Source organism: Myodes glareolus, chromosome 18 (genome assembly GCF_982192425.1).
Source record: "Myodes glareolus chromosome 18, mMyoGla1.1, whole genome shotgun sequence".
Lineage (NCBI taxonomy): Eukaryota > Metazoa > Chordata > Mammalia > Rodentia > Cricetidae > Myodes > Myodes glareolus.
This window is the reverse complement of record NC_142043.1, coordinates 65,408,029-65,431,433: the sequence shown is the minus strand read 5'-3', so window position 1 is coordinate 65,431,433 and position 23,405 is coordinate 65,408,029. Positions and strand designations below refer to the sequence as shown.

General features: G+C 50.1%; 1 protein-coding gene across 1 annotated transcript; it reads right to left on the bottom strand.

Annotated features, from left to right (window-relative positions):
* Window positions 1-715: 715 nt before the first annotated feature.
* Ccdc167 (coiled-coil domain containing 167) lies at window positions 716-14,568 on the bottom strand. Its single transcript, XM_048451269.2, has 4 exons — window positions 14,484-14,568; window positions 1,956-2,050; window positions 1,699-1,751; window positions 716-1,001 (listed from the first exon to the last, which is right to left on the bottom strand). Exons 1-4 carry the CDS (start codon window positions 14,523-14,525, stop codon window positions 898-900), a joined length of 294 nt encoding a protein of 97 aa, XP_048307226.1. The 5' UTR covers window positions 14,526-14,568; the 3' UTR covers window positions 716-897.
* Between the last annotated feature and the right edge of the window lie 8,837 nt (window positions 14,569-23,405).

The following is a 23,405-nucleotide window of genomic DNA, read 5'->3' as shown; positions in this document are numbered from 1 at the left end:
CATAAATCACACAGCTCACTCCATGGTGGCACTGTGATAATCCAGGATCAGTCTCTGTGACTAAAATAACAAGAGGTGTCAGACCAATTAGTGTCACTTAGACAAGGGACAGGAGAGAGAAAGGAAGGGTGTTTGGCTGACCCTGACCAGTCTCCCTCCACAAGAGGCCAGTGTCGTGTCCTGAGCCTCCTTCACCAGACCATCAGGCTTGAGTGGGTTGCCTGCATCTGATCCCATCTTCATACTTCACAGCATTCCTTTATTCCTCTCCATGGGACATTTTACTATGAGTAGAGCTGGGGTGACTTGTGTTAGCTGCTTTTGCTTGGCTTCCTTCTGATCGAGTACACCTTATTTACTGGCTATTGTCACCATAAGTAAGTCTAGTCACTACCATCGCTCTTACTACCCGGACACTCCTGGAGGCCTCCTTGACCCTGCCTGTCTCTAGAAGATGAGTTCATTCAGTGTGCCCCTGGGACTTCTACTTCAAGTCCAAGTCTCCTTTTCCCACGCATGCTGCATTTTCTTCAGTGGTGGTCACAGGCCAGGGCAGAGTTTAGAGAAACAGGTGGCACGATGCTGCCTTCCCAGCTGCTCTTTTCCCCTCCCTTCTGCACAAGAACTTGGGAACATCCCTTCATCTTTGAGACAGAAGTACATCCCTTGCTGTTCCTCAGCTGTTCCTCAGCCAGAGATATTTACTCACCAGACAGCAAAGCGTGGGGCTCTTTATTGCCCCTCTACTGAGCAGGAGGATGCGACAGTACCATGCCCTTCTGCTACAGCCGCTGGGCAACCAGAGGGGAAAAGGCCCCCACCTCCGTCTGTGCTTGAAAGGTTGCTTGGTCCCTGGTAGGGAGCGGAAGGGAAGCTGCATGACTGAGGATAGCTGACTCACATAGTCCAGTGGGCATAGAGTAGGGCGAGGAGGATGAAGATGGCCACCGAGAGTAACATGTTCTTCCGATTCTCTTGGCGAAGCAGCTTTAGCTCCTTCTCTGGAAGGAAAAAGATGGGAACAAGAGAGAACACAGAGGCCCACCTAATTGCTTCTCCCACCCAGAATGGACACTCTGATAAAATCAGACAGAAATGCCTCTTTCTAGCTACTGATACCCAAAACCTGGCCATGTCCTTGGCATGCCCGCACACCCTAGACTGAGACCTAGAGTAGGCCTGACTAGCTCAACCTTTTCTCTGAGTGCAGTAGGGTAATGTGTAAGGCCATCAAAGGAGCTCATCCTTCAGGAGTCTCCAGCCAGCTGTTTATAGTTCACTCTGAGTCCAGCTGCAGCCTCCTTGGGCTCACACAGTTCCTGAATTCCTGCTGTCCGAAGGTACACGGTGGCCAGATTGAGTAGAGAAGGAATGGGACACATCTGAAGGGTCTGCAGACCACAGTCCTAGCCTCAGGGATCTAATGCTCTGCTCCTAGCACCAGAAGGTGGCAGCATTGTTCTACCCACAGAAGCCCTTTCCTGCCCAAGTAGGGACTCCCAATGTAGATGGTTCTGATTGAGTGGGAATGAAGAGTCCAGTGTCTGTGGATGAGAACCTTTCCTCTGGACATGCACAGACACACCCCCAGGGAATAGAGATCCCTTGCTACTGCTTCCTCCTTTGGGAAAAAAAAAAAAGACCCATTTTCTCCTAGGTGCCAGGGATCAGGCTGGCTATAGGAGGGAACTTTCTTACCATACTTGGAGGCTTTGCTCATGAGGGTGGTTTTCTCCTTCTCCAGAGACCTCCTGTGGGGAAGGAGTTTACATGTTAGACCCTTTCTCTTCTGTCTTAACCAGAGGGGCATTAGTTTTTGTCTGTTTGAATAAAGGGACCAAAAAAATAGGACCTTAGAGGACAGGAGTTAAAGCTCAAAGTTAGGGACCCTTTTGTCTTGGCTTAGTTTATTTAGGGGACTAGGCCAGAGGGGTGTAACTGAACAGAGGCATTACCTGTCCTCAGGACTCAGTTCTGCCCTGTAGAGCTGGGAGGTCACAGCCTCCAGGTCCTTCCGACACTGAGACAGCTTCTCCTCTAGGCCGTCAATCTGAAAGAGACAGGGGCGCGGAGCTCTAAGCTCTCCCAGCACTGGTGCCCTGGAGGGACTCACCTCTAGGCCCTACCCTACCTTCCCACCCCATGTTTGTACTGGGTAGGACCCAGCTTTGCTGTTGACAGAGAGCTTCAAACTTTGAACTGCCTGGCTGAGTCCCGAGAAACAAGAAGTGGGTGAGCCAGGCACAGGGTGGGCATGAAGCGGCAGATCCCAGGCACCCAGCAGAACCTGCCCCATGGTTGGTTCAAGAAGGAAATGAGCACTGCAGAGACAGCCCAAGGTCCTAAGTCTCCGTGTGGGAGGAGAGGGGGTTAAATGTTGGGGGGTTAAAAAATAGGGGCATTTTCTTCATGACCATGATTCATCCTAATAGTGCAGTCTGTGTTGTCACTACAGGCGTTTTTCTGAGAATCAATAAAAATTGGCGAAACAATGCAACTTAAAACCACTCCTGTTTCTTTCTGATGTGGCTCTTACGCAGAGACGTTGCCTATCACCAAGGTCAGCGTAATTCGATGGCAAAGTAGCTAAGCTCTTAAAAAGAGGGCTGCCAGCCGTATCTTCTTCCATTTGCTCTGTCATTTCAGATATGTGATCTTAAAGAAAATACCCGAGTTGTGGGAAAATGGTCTGTAAAATGCTGGACCAGGCGGTCCAGACCTGGGTGTCAGTGTTATGCATTTGGCACTGAACACCATAATTCTGCCTTGACTTGGTCTCCAGGTATTTAAGTAGCTATTTCTCTGGGTCTAGACTGGCTGGCTAGTGCCTCACTTTCGGTCACTGGGTGTGTTGAGGGCTCCTTTAACAGTCCTTTTCCAGCTCTGACTTCACTCACCCTTACCACGTCTCCAAGAGGACAGCAAACATGGCCAAATCAAAGGATAGCATTCCCTAGATGGAATGGTTTTCCTGAGGCATTACAGGAATACCCTTCTGTCATCTCTGCTCCATTCCTTATTGGAGCTACCCAAAAGAAACTTGACTTCTAAGCAGGCTGGTCAAAGTCTGGGTGTCCCAGGCCACTAGCCTGGGGTCAGGGATCAGCAAAGTTGCACTTGAAGTCCCTGCCATCTCCCTGGACAACAGCCATCTAAGACATTTCTGGGTCAGCCACTTTGGTGGGTTCAGGTGAAAGGTAACCCCTTTCCTGCAGCCCAGGAAGGAGGGCTCCACGTGAAGGAATAATCTGCAAAGCTGCAAGGTGACTGCATGGCACCAGCCAGCAGACTAAGCAGTTCCCAGAGAAGCCGGAAGCCTTCCTGGAACTGTATTGCAGGGAGGGGACCACTGGAGAGCAGGCTTGGGGACAGCAGTCTGATATGGGTACTTCTGGCCACTCTGCAGTGTGCCCAACACAGGTTAGCCTGAGACTGTGCCCTCATGTGGCACAGCAGTGATCAGTCAGAGGTTATGCTGAGACCTAATTTTTTTTTTTTTTTCAGTTTTTGAAGACAGGTTTCTCTGTATAGTTTTGGAACCTGTCCTGGAACTAGCTCTTGTAGACCAGGTTGGCCTCGAACTCAGAGATCCACCTGCCTCTGCCTCCCAAGTGCTGGGATTAAAGGCGTGCGACACCACCGCCCGGCCGAGACCTAAATCTTACTTATTATGCAGCTGGACCTCCCACCCTGGCTGGAAGATACCTCTCACCTGGCAAAGTCAGCCTTTTCTATACTGCCCCTCTTGTTAGTTCAAGCTTTATCTTCCCAGGCTGGAACCTCACACACTGGCCAATTCTACTTGTGACTATGACCTGCCTGACCTCTAAGAATGTTCAAGTCTGCAGCTCCTTAGGCCACCTGCCCCCTTTTTTGCCCACAAGGCCTGGTCTCCTGCAGTCTTCCTATTTGTGACTAGAGTAAGCAGCAGCTCCAGTATGGGTAGACTGAAGGGCTGGGAACAAATAGTTCAGGGTTTGTACAACTGATTTCTGAAACCCTTGGGTTCACTAAAACAAGAAAACAGCTGTGCTTGCACATAGCTGACACAGCTTGGCCCAGATGTCCAGTCCAGGTTCAGTTCTTTCTGCTGCTCTCTGGGCAGGACCCTGGTTTGTAGGCCATTCTGGGGAGCGATCAGGTTAAGGATTTCCATCCCTGAATGCCTCTGGAAGGTGACCAGGTGCCCAAACAAGTGGTAATTGCCCTAGAGCCAGGCCAGGCGCTCTTGCTGAGCAATGTCTTACAGCTGAAGCTGTGGCCAAGTCACTCCGCCATCATGCTCTGGACAGGGCCTGAGGGGCTGGCAGTCGGGGGCCTTTATCTGAACAAGCCCAATTTATTTGCAGTTACACTGAATATCCCCACTTTCATTTGCCACTTTTTAATGAGGCTTAAATGGGCGAACACAAATCAAGGTTTTAGGGACTCAGTTCTAACCTCCCTCTATGAATATTTATGTCCTGCTGACAATTCTGATTCCCTTCTAAATAGCAAGTTCTCTTTACAACTGCCTGGTGTGGACTGGGGTGGGGGAGGTTGAGCCTGAATGAGGCTCTTCAGCAAGTCACAGATTCACCCTTGGGAAGGGACTAGACACCAGCAGCACTTGAAGCAGAGACCACTGTCAGAAACCAGAATAATGGGGCAGAAACTCCAGGAATTTCTGTAGAGGAGGCAGGGAGGGATGGTCATAATGATTTTAGATGTGACATGGGGCTGCAGGAAAGAGCTGTCCCAACATGATAGGTCAAAAGAAAAGACTTGAAAATGAGCCTTATAGAAAGCCCCCAGCTGGAATTTCCAGTCAGCTCTCATGCACATGGGTTATGGACACTACAGGCTACAGGTTCAAATCCAAGTCCTCTGTTCATTTTCTCCCTGCCTTCCAGCCAAAGACAACAGAGGGCTGAAAGCCAGGCCCCAGAAGCTATAAGCTTTAGGGTCAGAATAAAGAATAAAATAGCTCGCTGGGTCAGTTGCCACTTGTGAATGAACGGCAGGCTCCTTAGACCTGCCAGTGCATCATGTGCCTCAGGTGACATCTCAGAGATGTGACTGTAATGATGTGCTCAGAACAGCACTTCACACAGCTGGAGTGTAGGAACGGCTGCTGTTAGAGAATGGTGCTCACTGGGCTGTTGTGGCTAGAGTAAGCATGAGCAGTGGGGTCAAGAGTGGCGGGGAAGCCCTAGCCCTGCTATTGGCAGGCAACAGTGGGAGAGGACTACAGGCAGGCAGTGAGCACACAAGGTCGTCCTCCATGGGTCAGCTCACCATTTTGCAATCTTTTGGGATGGCGCTGGGGTGGGATCAAAAAGCAGGGCCAGGTATGGGGGAACCCAAGGGTGAAACCGTGAGACCAACAGAGAGAGCCCTGAACAGAAAACTCAGCAGAGACCCAGAGAAGCAGTGACTGTGGTCCTCTGAGGACCTGAGGTAGCGGAAGCCTGGCAATCAGATTTGGGTGTTTGAAGCACAGCTCTAGGGGACCTGGCAGTTAGTAAGGCTGAGTCAGCCTAGGTACCCTGGGGACTGTGGCAGAAAGAGATTCCATCAAAGAGATGGGAACTACTGCAGTGGACAGGAAGGTTCCATTGTGAAAGGTCATGGAGCTACCAGAGCCCCTGCCTGGCAGAAGAGTGGCCTGACGCTAAAGGGGGCAGCATGGCCCTGGCAGAATGGGTGTGCCCTGGTAGATTAAGAAACATCCATGCACTATGCTTATACCCAGGAACAAGGTGATAACAGAGGAAAGAACCAGTGGCCGAGCAGGCTCACTGTCTTCTTAGAGGAGCTGGAGTTTGAGTTAGCAAACTTCTGGCACCTTGCATTGAGAAGCTAGGAGGTACCATTTAAGCCTCCTGTGGAGCAGTGTGGTCTACAGAGACTAGCCTGGACCCAGCAGTGACTGGGCAGTAGCTAAGCCTGTCCGTGGGGCCAGGGGAGAAGTGGATGAGGTGGGAAGGGGAAATGCACAACCCTGAAAAAGGAGTACAGCAGGCATCCAGGAGTTGGTACTCAGAGAAGCCTGCACATGAGGCCTGTCTTGCAGTCTGGGTAATGGCTGAGGCCTTGGCTATCTATCTGCATCTGAGTAGGACTCAAGTCAGGTGGGTGGCTTAGGGTGTGCTAGGAAGGGCAGAACAGCTGGAGGTGGCAGTCGGGGACTCAGTTTCCCTCCCTAGCCCACAGCTCTGAGCACTGTCTGTCTGCTCCAGGTGAGGGCTGTAGATCCCCAGCCCCAGTTCCAGGACAGACGAACAGTCCCCTCCCTGACTTGGATATAGCCTCACTCCCAGAGCTTTAGGCAAATGTCCCTGGGGTCCTATGCACCATAAAACCACTGTGTTAAGAGAAACTGTAAAACTCCCCTGAAATCCCCAGGAGGCATCTTTTCAGAGGATGGTGCCTCCAGGAATCAAAGCCCTGAAGAGGCTCCTCAGAGGCAAGGAACTTGTGCCAGTTGCGTAGACAGCTGCCCCCGCACAGGTCAGGCCAGGCCCCACAGGGTGCCAGCTCTAGGGCTGCTAAAGGAGCATGGGTAGCTTTTATTCCTTTGACAAGCGAGTCAGCAGGCGCCACAGCTCTTGAGGGGAGTGAAGTAACTGAACACAGCACTCAGCACCGTGACAGCTGGGAGGCAGCTCCTGGTCCACAGTCTCAGCACTGCAGCTGCCTTGAGGGCCAGGCTCTCTCCTGGGAAAGGACAGAGGTCTCCCTGGGGCCCACTCTGTTCTCTAGGTTGGCAAGACATTCATGTGTCTCTCCCCTGGGAGCTTCTGGCCAGCAAGTGTCAGGATGCTGGCCACAAAAGGGCTTGCCTTGGGTGGGGGGTCAGGCAGTGGTCATGGGGCATGCCCTGCACCCATCTGGCCAGGAGCTGACTGGATACCAAAGACTTATAACAAAGAAGATGGTATCATGTGTTGGATGAAGGCATGAGTCAGGAGTGGCACTGGGAACCAAAAGCCCACAAAGTAGATGCAACAGCTGGGACACATCTGCAGCAATGCCCAGGTGCCAGGCTCTGTTCTAGACTCCACACAGAGGAGGAGGGCAGACAGCCAGGATCCACATTTTATAGGCAGACTTATAGGAAGGAAGCAGCTTTCCAGGTGTGTCCTAACCCTGTCACCCCACAGTCTCTCTTAGCCTAGGAGGCAACTTCTACCCCTGTACCCTAGGATGGGCAGCATATGCAGCTGCAGGCATCCAATCTGACTTTGCAAAGGGCTGTCACCACTGTGCAGAGAGCTAACTCTTGGTAGAGATGGTTAGCAACTTGGCAGAGGCTACATGGCTAGGAGGTGGCGGGACTGGGTCCTGGACCATGCGCTTTTCTCCAGCACCCTTCATAAAAATATCCACAAACAACAAGAACTACTGACATTCGGAAACAAAGTCAAGCACCACCCAGCTGAGCCTGTGGCAGTCTGTTGGTCTGGCTTCAACAGACCCTCTAATCTGAATGACCTTGTGCCTGGCTTTGCTTGGTCTCTTCTCACACAACAGATGCGCTGCCTGGAAGAGTCTGCCTGGAATCCGTGTGCTGGAGACACAGGCGCCAAGAGCCTGGCGTCTGTCTTCATACTAAGCCGACTCCCCCTTCACAAACACCCTCCTCCACATTGCCACACTGTCAAAGTACCTTCCCAAATGCACACAAAACACATCCAGTTTGGAGAAGGAAGTGTGTGGGCTAGCTGTGCCTGGTAAATCCTCTTCCTCTCCCCACCCCAAAGGGCATCAGCGCTTTCTCCTCTTCTAATTCACAGCCTGGGAAGCTGGTCCAGGAAATCCACTCATTTTCACACATCAGGAGCCCTGGGATGTTTACTGTAATGGGTAAAGGAGCTAGACCGCCTGCCCAGATGGTCCCTGGCAAGAGCACTGGGACTTTCCATCTGGAGCCTCTAGGCCACACTCTAGCCAAGTCATGGGGGATCATGGACATCATCTCCCAGGTAACCAGCCTCAAACCTAAATGGGTAACCCCATTACCCATCTTTATGTGGAGGCTCACAGGACTCTGTAGGTGCAGAAAAACAAAACACCATGGTCCCCCAAACAATAGGCCTGGTGCAAAGTTTCTCTTCTAGGCAGAGCAGGTGAAGACAACAAGCCTCCCAGTGTCTAGCAACAGCCAAGAGGACCACCCAGCTGACCATTAACCCCAGCCCAGCTAGCGAGGAGGAGGTCTGCAGAAGTCCCGGAGAGCTGCCAAGGTCGGCACAGAGGAACTGTGCAGCTTTGGAAGTCACCTTGCAGGCCAGACCTTGCCCTAAGCCTCCAGCTGCCTCAGGACAAAATGCTGCCTGGGTTTGGTTTCTCTTCTTTCTCCTAGATCTGGTTTTTGATAAACTGGCAAAGCTTCTTCATCGCTGAGAGGCTCAAAGCACTTTTCGAGAGCTGGCGTCCGCCCCGTGCCTTATGAATTCATTAATTAAGACGCTGGCAAACAGCCACTCCACACATGCTGACATCCAGCAGCGTTAGGTAATGAGGTTTTAGTCTCCTGACCCCCGTTAAGTGGAGCAGAGCCAGATGCAGGCTGCCGAAAGACTCACCTGCCCGATGGCGACCTGTCGCTTCCACCTGTGCAGGTGAGGCTCATTTAATGGTCAGCAGGCCCTGAACAGCCCACATCTGCCAGACTTTCCCAGCAAGGCAGCTCCATGTTAGTGCCCAACCTCAGCCTCAACCACACACCCACCTGGAATCAACAGTGCCTCCTGCCACTGAGGCCAATTGGGTAAGACTTCTTCCAGCCAAGACACTGCTCTAGCCTTGTTGCAGGAAACGGGGCTTCCCCACAATTTGTGCAGAGCTCACCCGAGGACTCCTGGACTGATTAACAGTGGTCACAGTTCACGCTAGCCAAACCATTTCTTTCCCGAAGCCTCCACCTGTCCTGAGTCGCCGTCAGTCTGTCTGCTGAGAACCAGGGGATAGCAACTGCTTCCCACACTCTCAACCCTTGTGGAAGATGCAATTAGCTGGCCAGTCCGGCAGTGACTCTCAGCCCTTCCCCTCAGCTTGCCTCCACTGCAGAAAAGTTGGCTGACAGCCAGGGTCACACACAAAGCAGCTTTGGGTAATGAGATGTCCCAGATGTCATCTGGGAGACTTCTGGTTCAGTGTGACGACTGGAGCTGTGGCAGCTATCTTGTGACTATGGACCCAGTTAAGGCTATGCAGGAACACTAGCCCTGCTACTGAACAGAGCTGAGCTTCTGCACCACTTGGCTATCCTCTCTTACGGGGAGAATAACATTCCCATGCATCTAAGTCACAGAGGCCATTCTGAAACCTGTACACAAAAACTTTCCCAACGGACAAGATTTGTGTACTAGGGACCAAACTTAACCAAGTTACCTCCTTCAGCAGGAGCATGGCTCATCAGCAGGGCACCTTCCAACCATACAGGTGGCCATAGTGCCATAAAAGGGTGGGGGCGGCTAAGACTCATGCTTAGTAAGGGCCCAAGGCTTGCAGGCCAGCCACCAAAGAAACAAGTCCAGTTACTGTCTCGGTTTAAACTGCACATGAACCACCATCAGCCCAAACTGCCCCTGTCCATCTGGGCAGCGATTTCTCATGGAATAGGGCTTTGCTCATTGCTCAGAACAAACTCAGAACCAACAGTCAGTTGTTTCCAGATGACTCCCATAGGCCTCTGAAGGGGGCCTGGCTGCTAGGTGACCACCTGGCACAGTTGGCCCATGACCACCCTCAGGGCGAGGGCCACCTGCTTGGTAATTGTTTCATTAAGACAAGCAAGAGCTGTTTGCAGGTGCTGAGATCTCTCACTTGTGGGCTTTTATTGCACTCGTCAGATTAACAAACATTTTTGATTAAATCACCACTTCACCAGCTCTGCGCGAACGACTTTTAATAAGAGGACAATATCTACCGCCACCGAGCATCAATGCACAGTCAATACTCAGGCCCGCTGCGGGCAACAGAGAAGGAAGCAGAGAAGCAGCCAGATGCCAGGCTGAGGCCCAGGGATACAGGTCTCAAATCCTCCAATACCCCAACAAAAAGTAACCGTAGGGACTAAGGCTGCAGATTCCTACATGCTCATACAGTTTTATAATCTGTCTATTTGCCAGTATTTTAAATCTCCATGCAAACATCTATAAAAGTGCAGTTACTGAAGGGGTGGGTGGAAATGGGCTAGGGCTAGGGCTAGGGCTTGCCTACTGTGCTGGTCTCTCCTTAAATCACAGCTGCTTCTTCAGTCCAAGAAGACCACAGAAAACAGCACACCACAGTCGGCCCTGATGGAGTCTTGTCTTCGCTCTGAACCTGCACAAGCCAGGCCTCCATCATCTGCACTGCTCTTGGTGATTTTCCAAGCTCCAACAAGAGCTCATTACGCTTGGGTCACTAGTGATATTTCCAGCCCAAGGTTCCAAACACCCCCACAATCCTCCCAGACAACATGCTCAAGACCACAGCAATACCCCAGGAACCTGACACCAAGCTCCATTCTGGTTTGCTTTTCTGTTGCTGTGATAAATGACATGACCAAAAACAACTCGAGAAGGAAAGGATTAATTTCAGCTTCCCAGTTTACCATCATGAAGGGAACTCAGGCAGAGGCCATGGAAGACTGCTGCTCAGTGGGCTGCTCTTCATGGGTTGTTCTGCCTGCCCTCTTACACAACCCTGGACCACCTGCCCAGGGAGGCGCCACTCAGCTGGGTGGGCTCTCCCACACCAAGGCATTCATCAGGAAAATGCCCCGTAGACTCGCCCACAGACCACTGTGATGGAGGCAATCTCTTGAAGTCCTTTCTTCCTAAATGATCCTAGTTTGTGTCAACTTGACAAGAAACTAACCAGCGCCACATCATGCAGAATGCTGCAAAATGGGTAGATCTGTTCCCATATAAAGTACTAAGAGAATCCATGTCATGTCGAACACTTAAAATTCTGTGCTGGAGGCTGAGGGTGTAGCTCAACAGCAGAGCACTGGGCTCTAGCCCCACCATAGATAGATGGATAGGTAGATCCATCAATTGATCTGAGTGAGCTTGATGAAAGACAGGAGCTACTCTTCTATGTTACTGATGAGGAAACCGAAGCAGGAAGAGGGGGATGAACTCAGATCTACAAAAGTTGGCTGGCTGTCCTTGGCCACCTGACAGCAACACTGTGAGGGGAAGTGTGATCTGAGGGAGACCTGGTCCCCACATGCCAGCCCATTCTCCCATGGTTATCAGGCTACAGCTGGGCATGTGGCCTCCTGGCTGATGAGCCCGTTTCCCAGCTGCCCTGGCAGGTAGTGAGGCCATGCACCTTGATTTTTAAAAACAGAAAGTGGGCAGTCTAGGGCCAGGGTCCTTAATGCACTGGCGACTTCCTTAAGAACATACCAGTGAAGAAAAAAAAAAGGAAAAAAAAAGGAACATACCAGTGAGGTGTGTCCCGATCTTGTTAAGATGGCAGAGCCCCCAGTCCAATGGACCAGAGGCTGGCAATCAAAGGCCTATGGACCAAACATACTCTGCTTACTCTTCTTAGAAAGAAAGGGCGTTGTTTTTTGAGATGTTTCTCACTACTGTGCTCTATGCCGGCCATAAACTCATAAGCTTTCTATCTCTGCCTCTTAAGCACACCGTTAGCTTTAAATAAGAGCTGCTTTTCTACTAAGACAGACTGATTCAAGGCAGCTACATTTTTTTTTGTGTATCTGAGTCAGGATCACATGTATTGTAGGTTGGGCTATGTAGTAAGGATGGTCTTGAACTCCTGATCTCTGTCTTTCCCAAGTGCTGAGATTATAGGCATACACCACCATAACTGGCTATCGTAGATATATTTTTTCTTTCAAGATTTATTTATATTTTATGAATGATTGCTTACGTTTGTGTACCACATGTGTGCCTGGTGTCCAAAGAGGCCAAAAAAAAAAAAAAAAAAAAAGGCATCGGGTCCCTCGGAACTGGAGGTAGAAAGATTGTGAGCTGTCATGCGGATGGTGGGAAGCAACCCTGGTCCTTTGCCAGAACAGCCAGTGCTCTTAAGCACTGAGCCATCTCTCCAGCCCCGGTACTTACAGCCTTTAAAATTGGCCCAACGTCAAGTTAGCAATACTGAAGAGGGCTGGGCTTCCACAAAGCTCTGGTCAACGTCTTCATCAACTAATACATACACAGTGCTCTCTGATGTGTGTATTGTTAGAGACCTTATTTAATAAATGGACAGTTCGTTAGCAATGAACGCATTGCCCAAAGCATTATGTAGTACCAAGCTGCTTCATGCCTGGAAAATGGCTAATCTAACAAACCGATTGTCCCTAGAAGCCACACCACAGCCCTGGAACACTAGACAGCACTTTAGTGCTGTGCTTAGGGATCCCTTGAAGTAGCGAAATCACCAATAAAGAGCACAAAAATGCAAAAATTGCGGCCCTAGAAAGTCCATAAAAAGGACATTTGTTATGGCATGACAGCTCAAACAGGGCAGAGCTGCACTTGCTCAGTCTCAGCCGGAACGGCGGCTCTCAGGTGAATCCCATGCACTGCCACTTTCGCAAACACGTTGGCGCTGATGAGAGGACGACAGACAGGCCACAGCCAGGAGGCAGATTTGGAGTCCGTGACAACTGACAAGAGCTGCCACAGAGGCATCGGACTCACAAAGTCTAAACCAGAAACGTTTGACTTTTCTACACATGACCTCTTCTCCAGGCCGTTAGCTAACACAGCCTTTTCATTCTTGAGGCTTCAGAGTTTTGGGGTTTCTGGTACAGTAACTCACTGTGCTCTAACACAGGCTATCACGTCTATCCCTTAGCCGCAGATGCCAGCTTATGTCACCGCGCATGCTTTAGCCTAAAGGAGTGCACATTTCCAAGCACGTCTCCCCCTACCAAGCAGGCCAAACCCAGTTGGGATGGCGCTACTACAATCACCTGCTTTTGTTGCTAAAATCTTTGGGGGGGGGGGTGTGGAGAGAAGCAACGCCCACCCCTCCTCCGAAAATCTCAATGACAAACTGAGCTATCGTTCTGACCAAGTTCACTCTACTGAGTTTATCGGGCTTCCTTAGAGACTAGGTGGAGGGTTACTTGGTGGTATGGATGCTCCTCCCCAACAGCCCACACTTGGAAGGCCTTTCTTTACCTAACAGGGATGAGCGCTTTCTCACAGCCGCAGAGATGGCACCCCCTCGCCTAGCTTAAATACGGAGCCCAGCTCTGAGGCCACCCACATGCAATACAACAGGCCGAGTTGCATTCAACAGGTGATATAGGAGAGGCTGGACACTCAGGTGAGGGTTATGACCCTCCCCGACCCTTCACGAGGTGAACAAGGAGTCAGCATGCACAGCTGGGATGTTCCATTTGCAAGCGGACACAGCTGAGCTTCTCTCGATGGCAATGGCCAAACACCACCTGCATCAGCATGGATACGTGTGGCTTCAACCACACACTCAGGTCCTACCGAGTAACCTGGGATAAAGAAGCAGTCATGTCTCCACTTCTGCAAACTCTGCGATGAGTCTTTTAGACTCACCCAGTAGGCAGGAAGCCTCTGGGAGGCTTTGGACAGTGATACCTAACACTCATCTACAAACGTGTTGAGTTACATTCCTGTATGTGCTGGGACACCTGGGGCCTAAGGGCCACAGGCTGACATGCCTGCTATGGTAGCTGAGATGAAATGAGTACCCGCTTCTGGGAAGCCCACCTGAGCGTCATTCTCCGCTCGTCATCTTTACCATTTTCAGCTGGATTCAGCCTTTTCTTTCCCCTTTTGGGGCGCTGTCTTGCTCTGTATCCCAGGCTGGTTTTGAACTCACCTTAGCTTGCTACCTTAGCTCTCTGAGTCCTGGGACTACAAGCATGCACTTCCATACCCCTGGGTTCTACTTCGAACCTTGGTCCCCTCATCTATACCAACATGACAGGCATGCAAGGATCCACTGAGAACGCAGGGAGGAGAGTCGCATAAGGTACTCAACGTGCCTCGGAAGTCTTTCTCTGCATGTGTGAGAACTATTTCAAAGGCCTTCCCTAACACCAGCTCTAGAATTCTTGCCAGATTCCCAGAGATCCTCAGAGCTAATTTCCACAGGAAAAACTCCCCATCTCTGGAGGCGTTAGAGCGATAACAGAAGCGCACTCGTCCCTAGGTCCTAGCTCCACAGTCCCCTCGACTCCAGGTCCCTAACACCGACAGTACCCACTGGTCCTTTTTCGGCGACTTCTGAATCACAGGTCTCCCCTGCATGTCCGAGTCCCTCCCCTTAGAATACCGTCTATGCTTTGTCTTCTGTGGGGCTCTGCTTCCGGACATCCCCGGGCCTGGATTCCCTCCCCTCAGGGCCCTCACGCCTCGCCGCCTCTCCCAAAGCCACGTCGCCCCGCTTCCTCCTTCTGGTCCCCCTCGCAGCCGCCGGGGCGACCCACGCCCAGGGGAACACGGCGAACAACCACATGGTCCAAACCTGACTTCTCCCCTCACCTCCTGAGCGACGCCCAGATTCTCCCGCTTCTTTTTAGTCATATTGCTCGCCGTGTCCCCCGCACTGGACCGGCCCACTAAGTCGCACCACGCACGCGCAAATTCTCGTGCTTCTCTTTCATTGGCTGGCGCGGCAGAAGGAGGCGGGGCCACTGCCGTCGCCATCTTGTTGAGGGGCACGTCCCCCTTGCCTCGGCCATATTTGTGAGGGGCGGACGCCAAGGGGCGGTATCGGACCAGCCGGGTGGAGAACGCTTTACCCACTAAGAATGAACCTTCTAGTCCTTCTTTTTTTCCTTCCTTCCTTCTTTCTTTCTTTCTTTCTTTTTTTCTTTCTTTCTTTCTTCCTTCCTTCCTTCCTTTCCTTCCTTCCTCTCTCTCCCTCCCTTTTTCCTTCCTTTCTTTTCAATCTTTCCTTTCTTTCTTCCTCCCTCCTCCTTCTCCCTCCCTCCTCTCTCTTTCTCTTTTTCTCTTCTTTTTTTTTTTTTAACATCTTTCTTCTTGCATCTGTCCGTGGCATCCCTCCCTGCACAGTTTTAGGCTAACCTCATTTAAATTCAGTCGGCCCTACGAGGCTCAGCCTACAAGCCCTGTTCCTTTACTCCCAGTTTGAACCATTCTGCCCGTTGGAATCTAATTATGGCCTTGTACTGTTAATCCTTATCGTCTTGTATTCTTCGACAGTACTCTTGTGTTCTGGCGAGACTGGAGCAGCCTGCAGACATCACAGAAGACATGCAGAAGGCAGGCAGCCTGCGATGTTCGGCCTGAGCTTTTCTAGCACCTACTTTTTTCTGCCTATTTCTTTATAGTCTTGCTCATACTTAGTATTTTAAAGTGTTTAGACCTGTGAACTTTACAATGTTTTAACTATAACCCTACCATATAGATTGTGACCCACGGAACTGCAACCAAAGTTTTACAACTCAGTACGTTTGGCATCTGTGAAGTGCTGTGTTTTTTTTTTGTTTTTTGTTTTTAAACTATCCATTTGAGGGTTTTTGTTGTTGTTGTTGTTGTTGTTGTTGTTTTTTAAAAAAAGATAGTCAAGCATGATGTGGCATTCTTGTGGTCTCAGTTACTTAGGAGAGTGGGGGGGGGAGCAGTATTTAGAGCCCACAAATTTGAAATCAGCCCAGACAACAGCGAAACTTTAAATAGTAATAATTTTTTCTAAATGGGGGGGGGGACTAGCAAGTAGATGGACGTGGTTTAAAAGAGTAGGGTGTGGCTCAAAAAACTACCACAGATCTTTCTACATTTCTTGAGATGCCGGTTATTGATTATGGCTCCAGGTAATACATCCCCTTCTTGTGCTGGACGTTATTTCGTCCGGCGGAACTTCTCTGTGCACGGGGACAAAGCAGCCTCCTCTGCATGCACAGCTCTGTCCTTCTGTGTACCTTTCTAAAGATAAATTTGCTCAAGTGGAATTACTAGGTCAGAGATGATGAGACCAGGATCGAAGCTCCTTGTTTCCCGTAGTTATCTCTGCACCAGAGCCTGATTCTCCGTGTGAATAATAGCCCCACCTCAGTGTTCGGAGGAAAACCGTTTTCAGATCTGTGTTTTCTTCTTGATAGAGTCCTTGAGTGATGGGGCTGGAAGGGACCCGAGATACCATCTCACTTGGCCGCCTCGCTGCGACCCACAGAGAGAACGTGTAGTAAATTTTACCTGAACAGGACGCAGGCTGTTGAAGTTGTTTAGTGCAGTCCTCAGCTTAACACCCGGCGCAGAAAAAATCTTACTCGAGAACATTGTCTATCAACTGTCAATCAACAGCGCGTATTGTCGGAACACTCTCCCAGCATTGGTTCCGGTCCCAGAAAAACCAGACTCTGCTTCCCAATTATCACAGGCATTGGCCCAGGGGAGGTGAGAAGAGGAGAAAAAACACTGTGTTCTTTTAGAAGTGGCTCCTTCTGTGTTTCTCTGGCACCAAGAAAAAGGCACAGAGCTCTGGGTGCGCCTCCTGCCGGTCCTGTCTCCTCTCGGTCCCTGGCACAGACAGGAAGGCTCTTAGCTTTCTCCCTGAGCGGCCTCAGGTTTTCCCAACCCGGCCTTGGCTCCTGAGTCACATGATGGAAGAAAATGCTCAAGATGAGGGACTGGGGAGAGAGTATCACAGTTAAGAGCATTTTAGCTCTTGTACAGGACTGGGGTTGCGTTTCTAGCATCCACATGGTGGCTAATAACAGTCTTTAACTCCAATTTCAGAGGACCTGACGCCCTCTTCTGGCCACCTCAGGCGCTGCAAACACATGCTACACAGATAAAACATACAGCCAAAATAATCAAGCACATAAATAAAAACAAATAAATAGTTAAAAATGCTAGGCATGGTGGCACACCTTTAATCCCAGAACTCTGGGAGGCAGAGGCAGGTGGATCTCAGTGAGTTCGAGGCCAGCCTGGTCTACAAAGTGAGTTCTAGGACAGCCAGGGCTACACAGAAAAACCCGTCTTAAAGTGTATGGGGAGGGGACCAAAACAAACAAACATAAATCTCAAAAAGGGCCAGAATCAAAGTCTCTGAGTTGTAGTGTGTGTGTGTGGGGGGAGCTTTTACCGTGCAGCTATCCTGGATTCCAATCTCTCCTCTGTTGTTGAGCAGCTGTACAACGTGGCAATGTGGGACAAATACTTCCGTTCTCCGTTTCCCTGTCTGTCAATGAGTGCCAGGTGTGGAAGGTCCTTCTGAGAACTGCTAAGACATTGCAGTTGCAGAGGGAGTGACCAGGAGGGGCTCCAGGACTGAGGAGCCCCAGTCTGCGACCAGGTTTGTGCACCAGTTTCTGCCATTTGTTTTGAGCCTGGTTTCTGTCAGCCTTCATGTCTTTATAAAGCATTTGTGGTTTGGAGTTTGAGGCAAATACCTGGGATGTGGAGTTCGCTGCAGACAGCAGCCCCGGCAGGCACTGGTGTCTCTCCAATGAGGGCCCGCCCTGTCCCCTCGCCACTTGTCAGTCACAGTCTGATGAGTGGTGTGAGGGGAGGGCCACAGACACCCAGGGCATCTGCCCTACACACCCAGCTCCACCCAGCAAGTACAGAGACCTAGCCTGGATTCCCAGCAGGGCTGTTGACTGAGCTTTTCTCCAGCCTGGCCTGCAATCCTGCCCAGGAGCAGACAGAGTCCTGGGGTATGACGGTCTGCGTGTGTCTCTGTTCCCCAGGGAACCATGGGCCTGAAATATCTTTTTGAGGATTTTGGAGGGGTTAAGGCAAATAGAGCATGTGCATTGGCAGTCGGGAGACCTGGGTCACTTCTGGAAAGTTCTCATCGTACAACCTTGGGCCGGTCAAGCCTCCCCTTTGGCTTTCTTTGTTTCTCTGTAGACAGGGAAATGGACAGAGCAGAGAGAACCTGCCAACTGTTTCTGGGACCTTGCTGTTTGGAAGGTGCCCAGATGTGAGGCACCGTGGTCAGCAGTGAGGCAGACATATACTGTAAGATGAACTCATTATTACCCTCATGATATCTTTAATCTAGTTAGAGAGACAGACCGACAGCATGAAATAGCAAACGCCATGCCAGGCATGGTATAATTAAACGCCAGCAGCGTGGTACCTGCTGTTGCTGCATTAGTGGCTCTGTTAGAAGACCATGCTGTGGGCATCTGGGGTGACTTGGCAGGGGCTCTAGGTCAGAGGGCATAGATGAGGCTGTATTGGCCAGTGGTAGGAGAGGGCATCCCGGTTGGTAGGGAGTGCCAGGAGGAAGAGCCCTCCCCAACTTTGGGTAACAGCTCTTCGGAGGCCGGCTCCAGCCCAAGCTCCAGATGGTTCCTTCTGTCCTTCCCCTCTTTCTGGACTCGCCTGAACTGTGAGACCCAGGCTCTGGTCCTCGGCAGTACCCTCAAGGGAGCCTTTTTCAGAGCAGGGGTGAGGGAGAGCGGCACCGCTCACTGTCAGAAGCACTTCAGGCAGGAAATGAAGAGCTTCGTAGGTGGTTTAAACATACAGTGGGAGGTGATTTATGTTGGGATTTTGTTCCAGGGCAGCAGATCATAGCCCAAGTTTCGAGGCGAAGGCAGCGGTGTCTTTATGGCCTGCTCGGATGGGTTTCACATCTTTGAGCTTTTTATGTTTCGGCTAAGTCAAGGTGCTAGAACTTTTTTTTTTTTTTTGCTCACCGTGCTTTGCCAGGGAAGAACCTCGTATATATCATGACTTAGGTCCAGCTGCATTTTGACTACATTAAAAAAAATAGATGATTATTATTTGCTCGTTTCTTACTTGGTGTCCGGTTTCTAGTCAATGTAAATCAAATAATAAGTAGATAATTTGGGGGAGAGTGCAAACAGAAGAATGGGGGAGTGTCGGAGGCACAGAAATCCAGATGACTTGATCCCACAGTATTCTTTTCTGTTTTTTTCTAAGACACCGTCTCACTTAGCACAGGAGGGCCTCCAGTTTACTAGGTAGCTGGAGATGACCTTGAACTCCTGACCCTCCTGCCTCTGACTCCAAGTGCTGAGATTACAGTCCTGCACCAAACCCAGGTTTTATGCATCAAACCCAGGACTTCATGCATGCTAGGCAAACACTATCTACTGAGCTAACCAACCCCGCCCCAGGCGCTCACTGGCCTCCTGAGAATGTCATCAAGACATCTGTGACAAGATGAGCCCTTTGGTTGTGTCTTGGGGCTACTACATCTTTTGTGATTGACCTTGCACCCCACTTTCCTCAGATCCAAACTTCTTTGGGTATCTTGTGCATGAGTTTCCCTGTGTCTGCCTGCCCTTTCCTTGACTCTCTTAGCTCTGTCATGGTCTCTGTTTCTTTTAGCTTTAAATGTGTGTTTTTATTTTAAGTGTACAGTGTGTTTTGCCTGCATGCATGGCTGTGCACCCTGTATGTGCCTGGTGCCCTGGAAGAGAGCATTGGATCTCTTTGAACTAGAGTTACAGAGGGTTGTGAGTGGCAGCGTAGGTGCTGGGAACTGAACCCCACTCAGTACTCTGAAAGAGCAGCCAGTGCTCTTAACTGCTGACCCATCTCTCCAGCCCCACAGTATCTATTTTTAGCCCATGGTATGATGAGCATTTCACTAAGATAACCAGAATCCTCTTTGGGGAACATAAAGGAACATGAAGAAACTAATAAATATATCCTGTGTTTGTAGATATGACAAGTTGTTCTTCCTAAAGCACTTTCTATGTCCATTAGTTCTGTGGGTAAGGATGGTAGAGCAAGCTTAGTCACCCCATTTTGCAGAAAAAGGAATGGGTACTTCCGTAAGTAATGTGGCCCACAGAGAAGGGCAGACCCATTCCTCCTGCATAGAGGACCAGATGGAACCTTCTGAAGATAAGAAGATGAAGCTAAAAGCCAATTAGGTGATGTTAGAAGCATCTTTTTAGGTTTTATTTAGTGTGTGCTCATATATGTGTGTGGGCATGCATGTGGAGGTCAGAAGACAACTTGCAGGAGTCAGAGTTCTCATTTTGGGGCTGGAGTGATGGCTCAGTGGTTAGGATCACTGGCTGCTTTTCCCGAGGTCCTGAGTTCAATTCCCAGCACCCACATGGTGGCTCATAACCATCCATAATGAGATCTGGTGCCTCCTTCTGGCCTGCAGGCATACATGAAGACAGAACATTGTATACATAATAAATATATAAATCTTTTAAATATTTTTCTCCTTTCACCACGTGGGTCCTGGAGGTTGAACCCAGGTCATCAGACTTGGCAGCAGGTGCCTTTACCCATTAAGCCACCTCTCCCAGTTGACAAACTCTTAGCGGATGTGGAGATGGGGGATGGATTGTAACTCTGCTGCACCCTTTCAAAGTGTATACAAGCTGGGGTGACCTGGCTTTGGAGACTTCCCTCCTGCACTGATAGCTCCTCCCGTGACTTTCTCAGGACAGAGCATTCCCCACTGTCACATAGGTGCTGTCTGACCAATCTGTCAATCATAGAATCACATTTTCTTGGTCATGGTGATTGGTACAGAGGGATAGTGTATAACCTTAGCCGGGCCAATCAGGGACCTTCCTTGAGGTTTCCTGTCCATCTGCAGTTAGGTGAAATTCTTTCCCTGCTTGAGCCCCTGGAATGAGATCCTGGAACCACTCTGACAGCTCTTGTCATTGGAAGGAGACTAGGTTCTGGGGAGGCGGATGACATGTTTGGTACAGTAGTGAGGCAGGGGATGGAGAGAGTCCTGGCAATGGTCATAACTCAGGGTCCACTGTCTGTACCTTGCCCTTGCCTCTTCAAGAATGCACACTGATAAATCCTCTTATTTTCTGAGATGGGCCTCTCTCCAGGCTGGCCTTGCATTCAGCTGTGTAGCTGAAGATGATCTTGAACCTCTGACCCTCGCCCTGTCTCTTACTGAGTGTTGTATTACAGGAGTGTGCACCACACCAGATTACGTGGTGCCGGGTATGGAAGCCAGGATGTTGTGCATGCTGGGCACACATGTTCCCAGTGAAACTATATTTCAAAGCCAATGCACTCTCTCTCTCTCTCTCTCTCTCTCTCTCTCTCTCTCTCTCTCTCACCCTTCCACCGCCCCCGCCCCAGTCAGAAGACAACTTGCTGGAGCCGGTCCTTTCCTCCCGTGTGGGTCTGGGAAATTGACCTCAGGTCATCAGACTTAGTGGCAAGCACCTTGACTCCTGAGCCATCTCACAAGCTCCAACTCCCCCTTATGAGCTCAGACTAGTCTAATCCAGAGATGTCTTTTCTGTCTTTCTTTTTTACGAAAACTAATTAAAAATTTATCTTAAGATATACTTATTTTTATTTTATATGTATTTTGCTTCTGAAGGGGCGAGCATGTACATATATGTACCACAAGTGTGCCTGGTGCCTGAAGAGACCAGAAGAGGGTGTTGGATCCCCCAGAACTGGAGCTATAGATGGTTGTGAGTCATATAGGTTCTGGAAGCAGAACTTGGGTCTTCTGCAAGAGCAGCAAGTGCTCTCAGCTGCTGAGCCATCTAGTGTAGTTTTTTGTTTGTTTGTTGTTTGTTTGTTTGTTTTAGACTTATTCTTTCGTCTCTTTAGCTCGTTTGTTCTCCATTCCCCCTCCCCCTGCATGAATGATGCCCAAGATCACTTCCTGAGGGTCTGGACCATCCCAGCATCCACTGCAGGTAGCTTGCAACTGTCTGTGGTCCAGCTCCGGGGGAATCTGATGTCTCTGGACTCCCAGGTCATCTACATTCATGTGCACACACCCATGTGCAGGTTTCCACACCTACACATAATCTAAAAATAAGTCTTTTCAAGTAGGAATGATGCTTTTCTTGGGCCCAGGCTTTGGTCTTCTAGACCCACAAGTCAGATCCTCTATGTTCAGTTTTTCCAGTAAGCTTGGACTTTGGGAAGTAATAATAACAATTACAGTCACACTTAGGGGTGGAGGGGGAGACATCCAATCATGCCGTTCATCACCTGTGTGATGTCAGGAAAACTATTTAACCCTTAAACCTCAGTTCCTTCATCTGTGAAATGGGGTCATCAATAGGAGCTACTTAATAAGGTACATTTGTGACACTGGGGATAAAACCCAGAATGTCACACATTAGACAAATGCTTTGACAGTGAACTACATCCTATTTGGTATTTTGAGATGGGGGGGTCTCACTCTGTAGCTTAGGCTACCCTCAGACTTACAGTAATCCTTCTGCCTCAGCCTCTCTAGTGCTGGAATTATTGTCTGGCCTTAATAAGGTTCTTATTAGCGTTCAGGAGTGTCCAACCTGTGGCCTGTGGTCCATGAGCACCCTGGACCTGAAACAGCTCAGAATACAAACCAACACGAGATTTCAAAGCATTATGAGATTAGGGGGGAAAAAAGCCAGGCTGTGGGGGTGCATGCCTTTAATCCCAGCACTCAGGGCAGAGGCAGGTGGATTTATGTGAGTTCGAGGCTAGCCTGGATTACACAGTGAGTACCAGGACAGCCAGGGCTACACTGAGAAACCCTATCTCGAAAAACAAAAGAAAAAACAAATGAACAAGCGAACAAACCCCCAGCTGCGTGGCTGTTGGGGAAAAGCTCTGTCAATAGCACTGTATCATGATATCGTGATTGCCGCTAATCATCACATCACAGATACAGCTCGATCATTGTGCGTAGCTTTACTGTTCACTCTCAAACATCCCACGAATGAGACAGAATATATGCGCCCAGGAAAGCAAATGCACTCCGGTGTTCCGCAGCGGCGATGGCCCCACCCAGGCGACGCCATAAACAGAGCCTGGATTGGGGATGTTGGAATCGAACCCAGACCTGTCTCATTTGGACTGCGCTTCCCGAATGACACCACTGCTGGCTACTGTCAGGAAGCCAGTTCAGCAGCTTATAAAGGGCGCTGTCCCTGGGGCGCAGAGTCCATTAGAGAAGCCAAATCCTATCCGAAGGCTGCTCGGTGAAGACAGAGACGGGCTCTGGAAAGATGCCCAGAGCAAAGCCTGCTTAAGCTGGCATGCCCGGGCACCTCCAGCCAGTGTCTACCCACCCTCCGCTCTTCCGTTCTGCCGGTTCCCATGAGTTCCTGGAACCCAGACTACCAGACCCAGGGGATAACAGAAGTCTCTCTCGTCACTCATCCACTGAACACACCCACTGTACGCCGGGCACAAATCACAATCTCACATTGTACTGATGAGAAAGATGGCCCCCAGGATGGATGATGGATGCGTCTCTAGCGACTACAGAGGACTGGTCACTTTCTTAAGGAATCTTCTAGAAAGGTCTCTATCCCTCACACTGCTCTCCTGAGGCTGACTGGTCACAGTTGATTGAATCAGAAGATAATAGCTGACTGAAGCTGGACCAATCAGATTTTGCCTTTCAGGACTTTGCCTCTGGAAGGAGGGAGGGAGGGGCAAATCTCCTGGAGTGGAGCTGGAGTTACAGGAGGGTGTGAGGCTCCCTGCTGGGTGCTGTGA

Coding starts and splice junctions, on each gene's coding strand:
- Ccdc167 (XM_048451269.2), bottom strand. CDS start 14,525: ATGACTAAAAAGAAGCGGGAGAATCTGGGCGTCGCTCAGGAG. Junction 2,051..14,483: donor ATCTGGGCGTCGCTCAGGAG/GTGAGGGGAGAA, acceptor TGTCTCTTTCAG/ATTGACGGCCTAGAGGAGAA. Junction 1,752..1,955: donor GAACTGAGTCCTGAGGACAG/GTAATGCCTCTG, acceptor CCTTCCCCACAG/GAGGTCTCTGGAGAAGGAGA.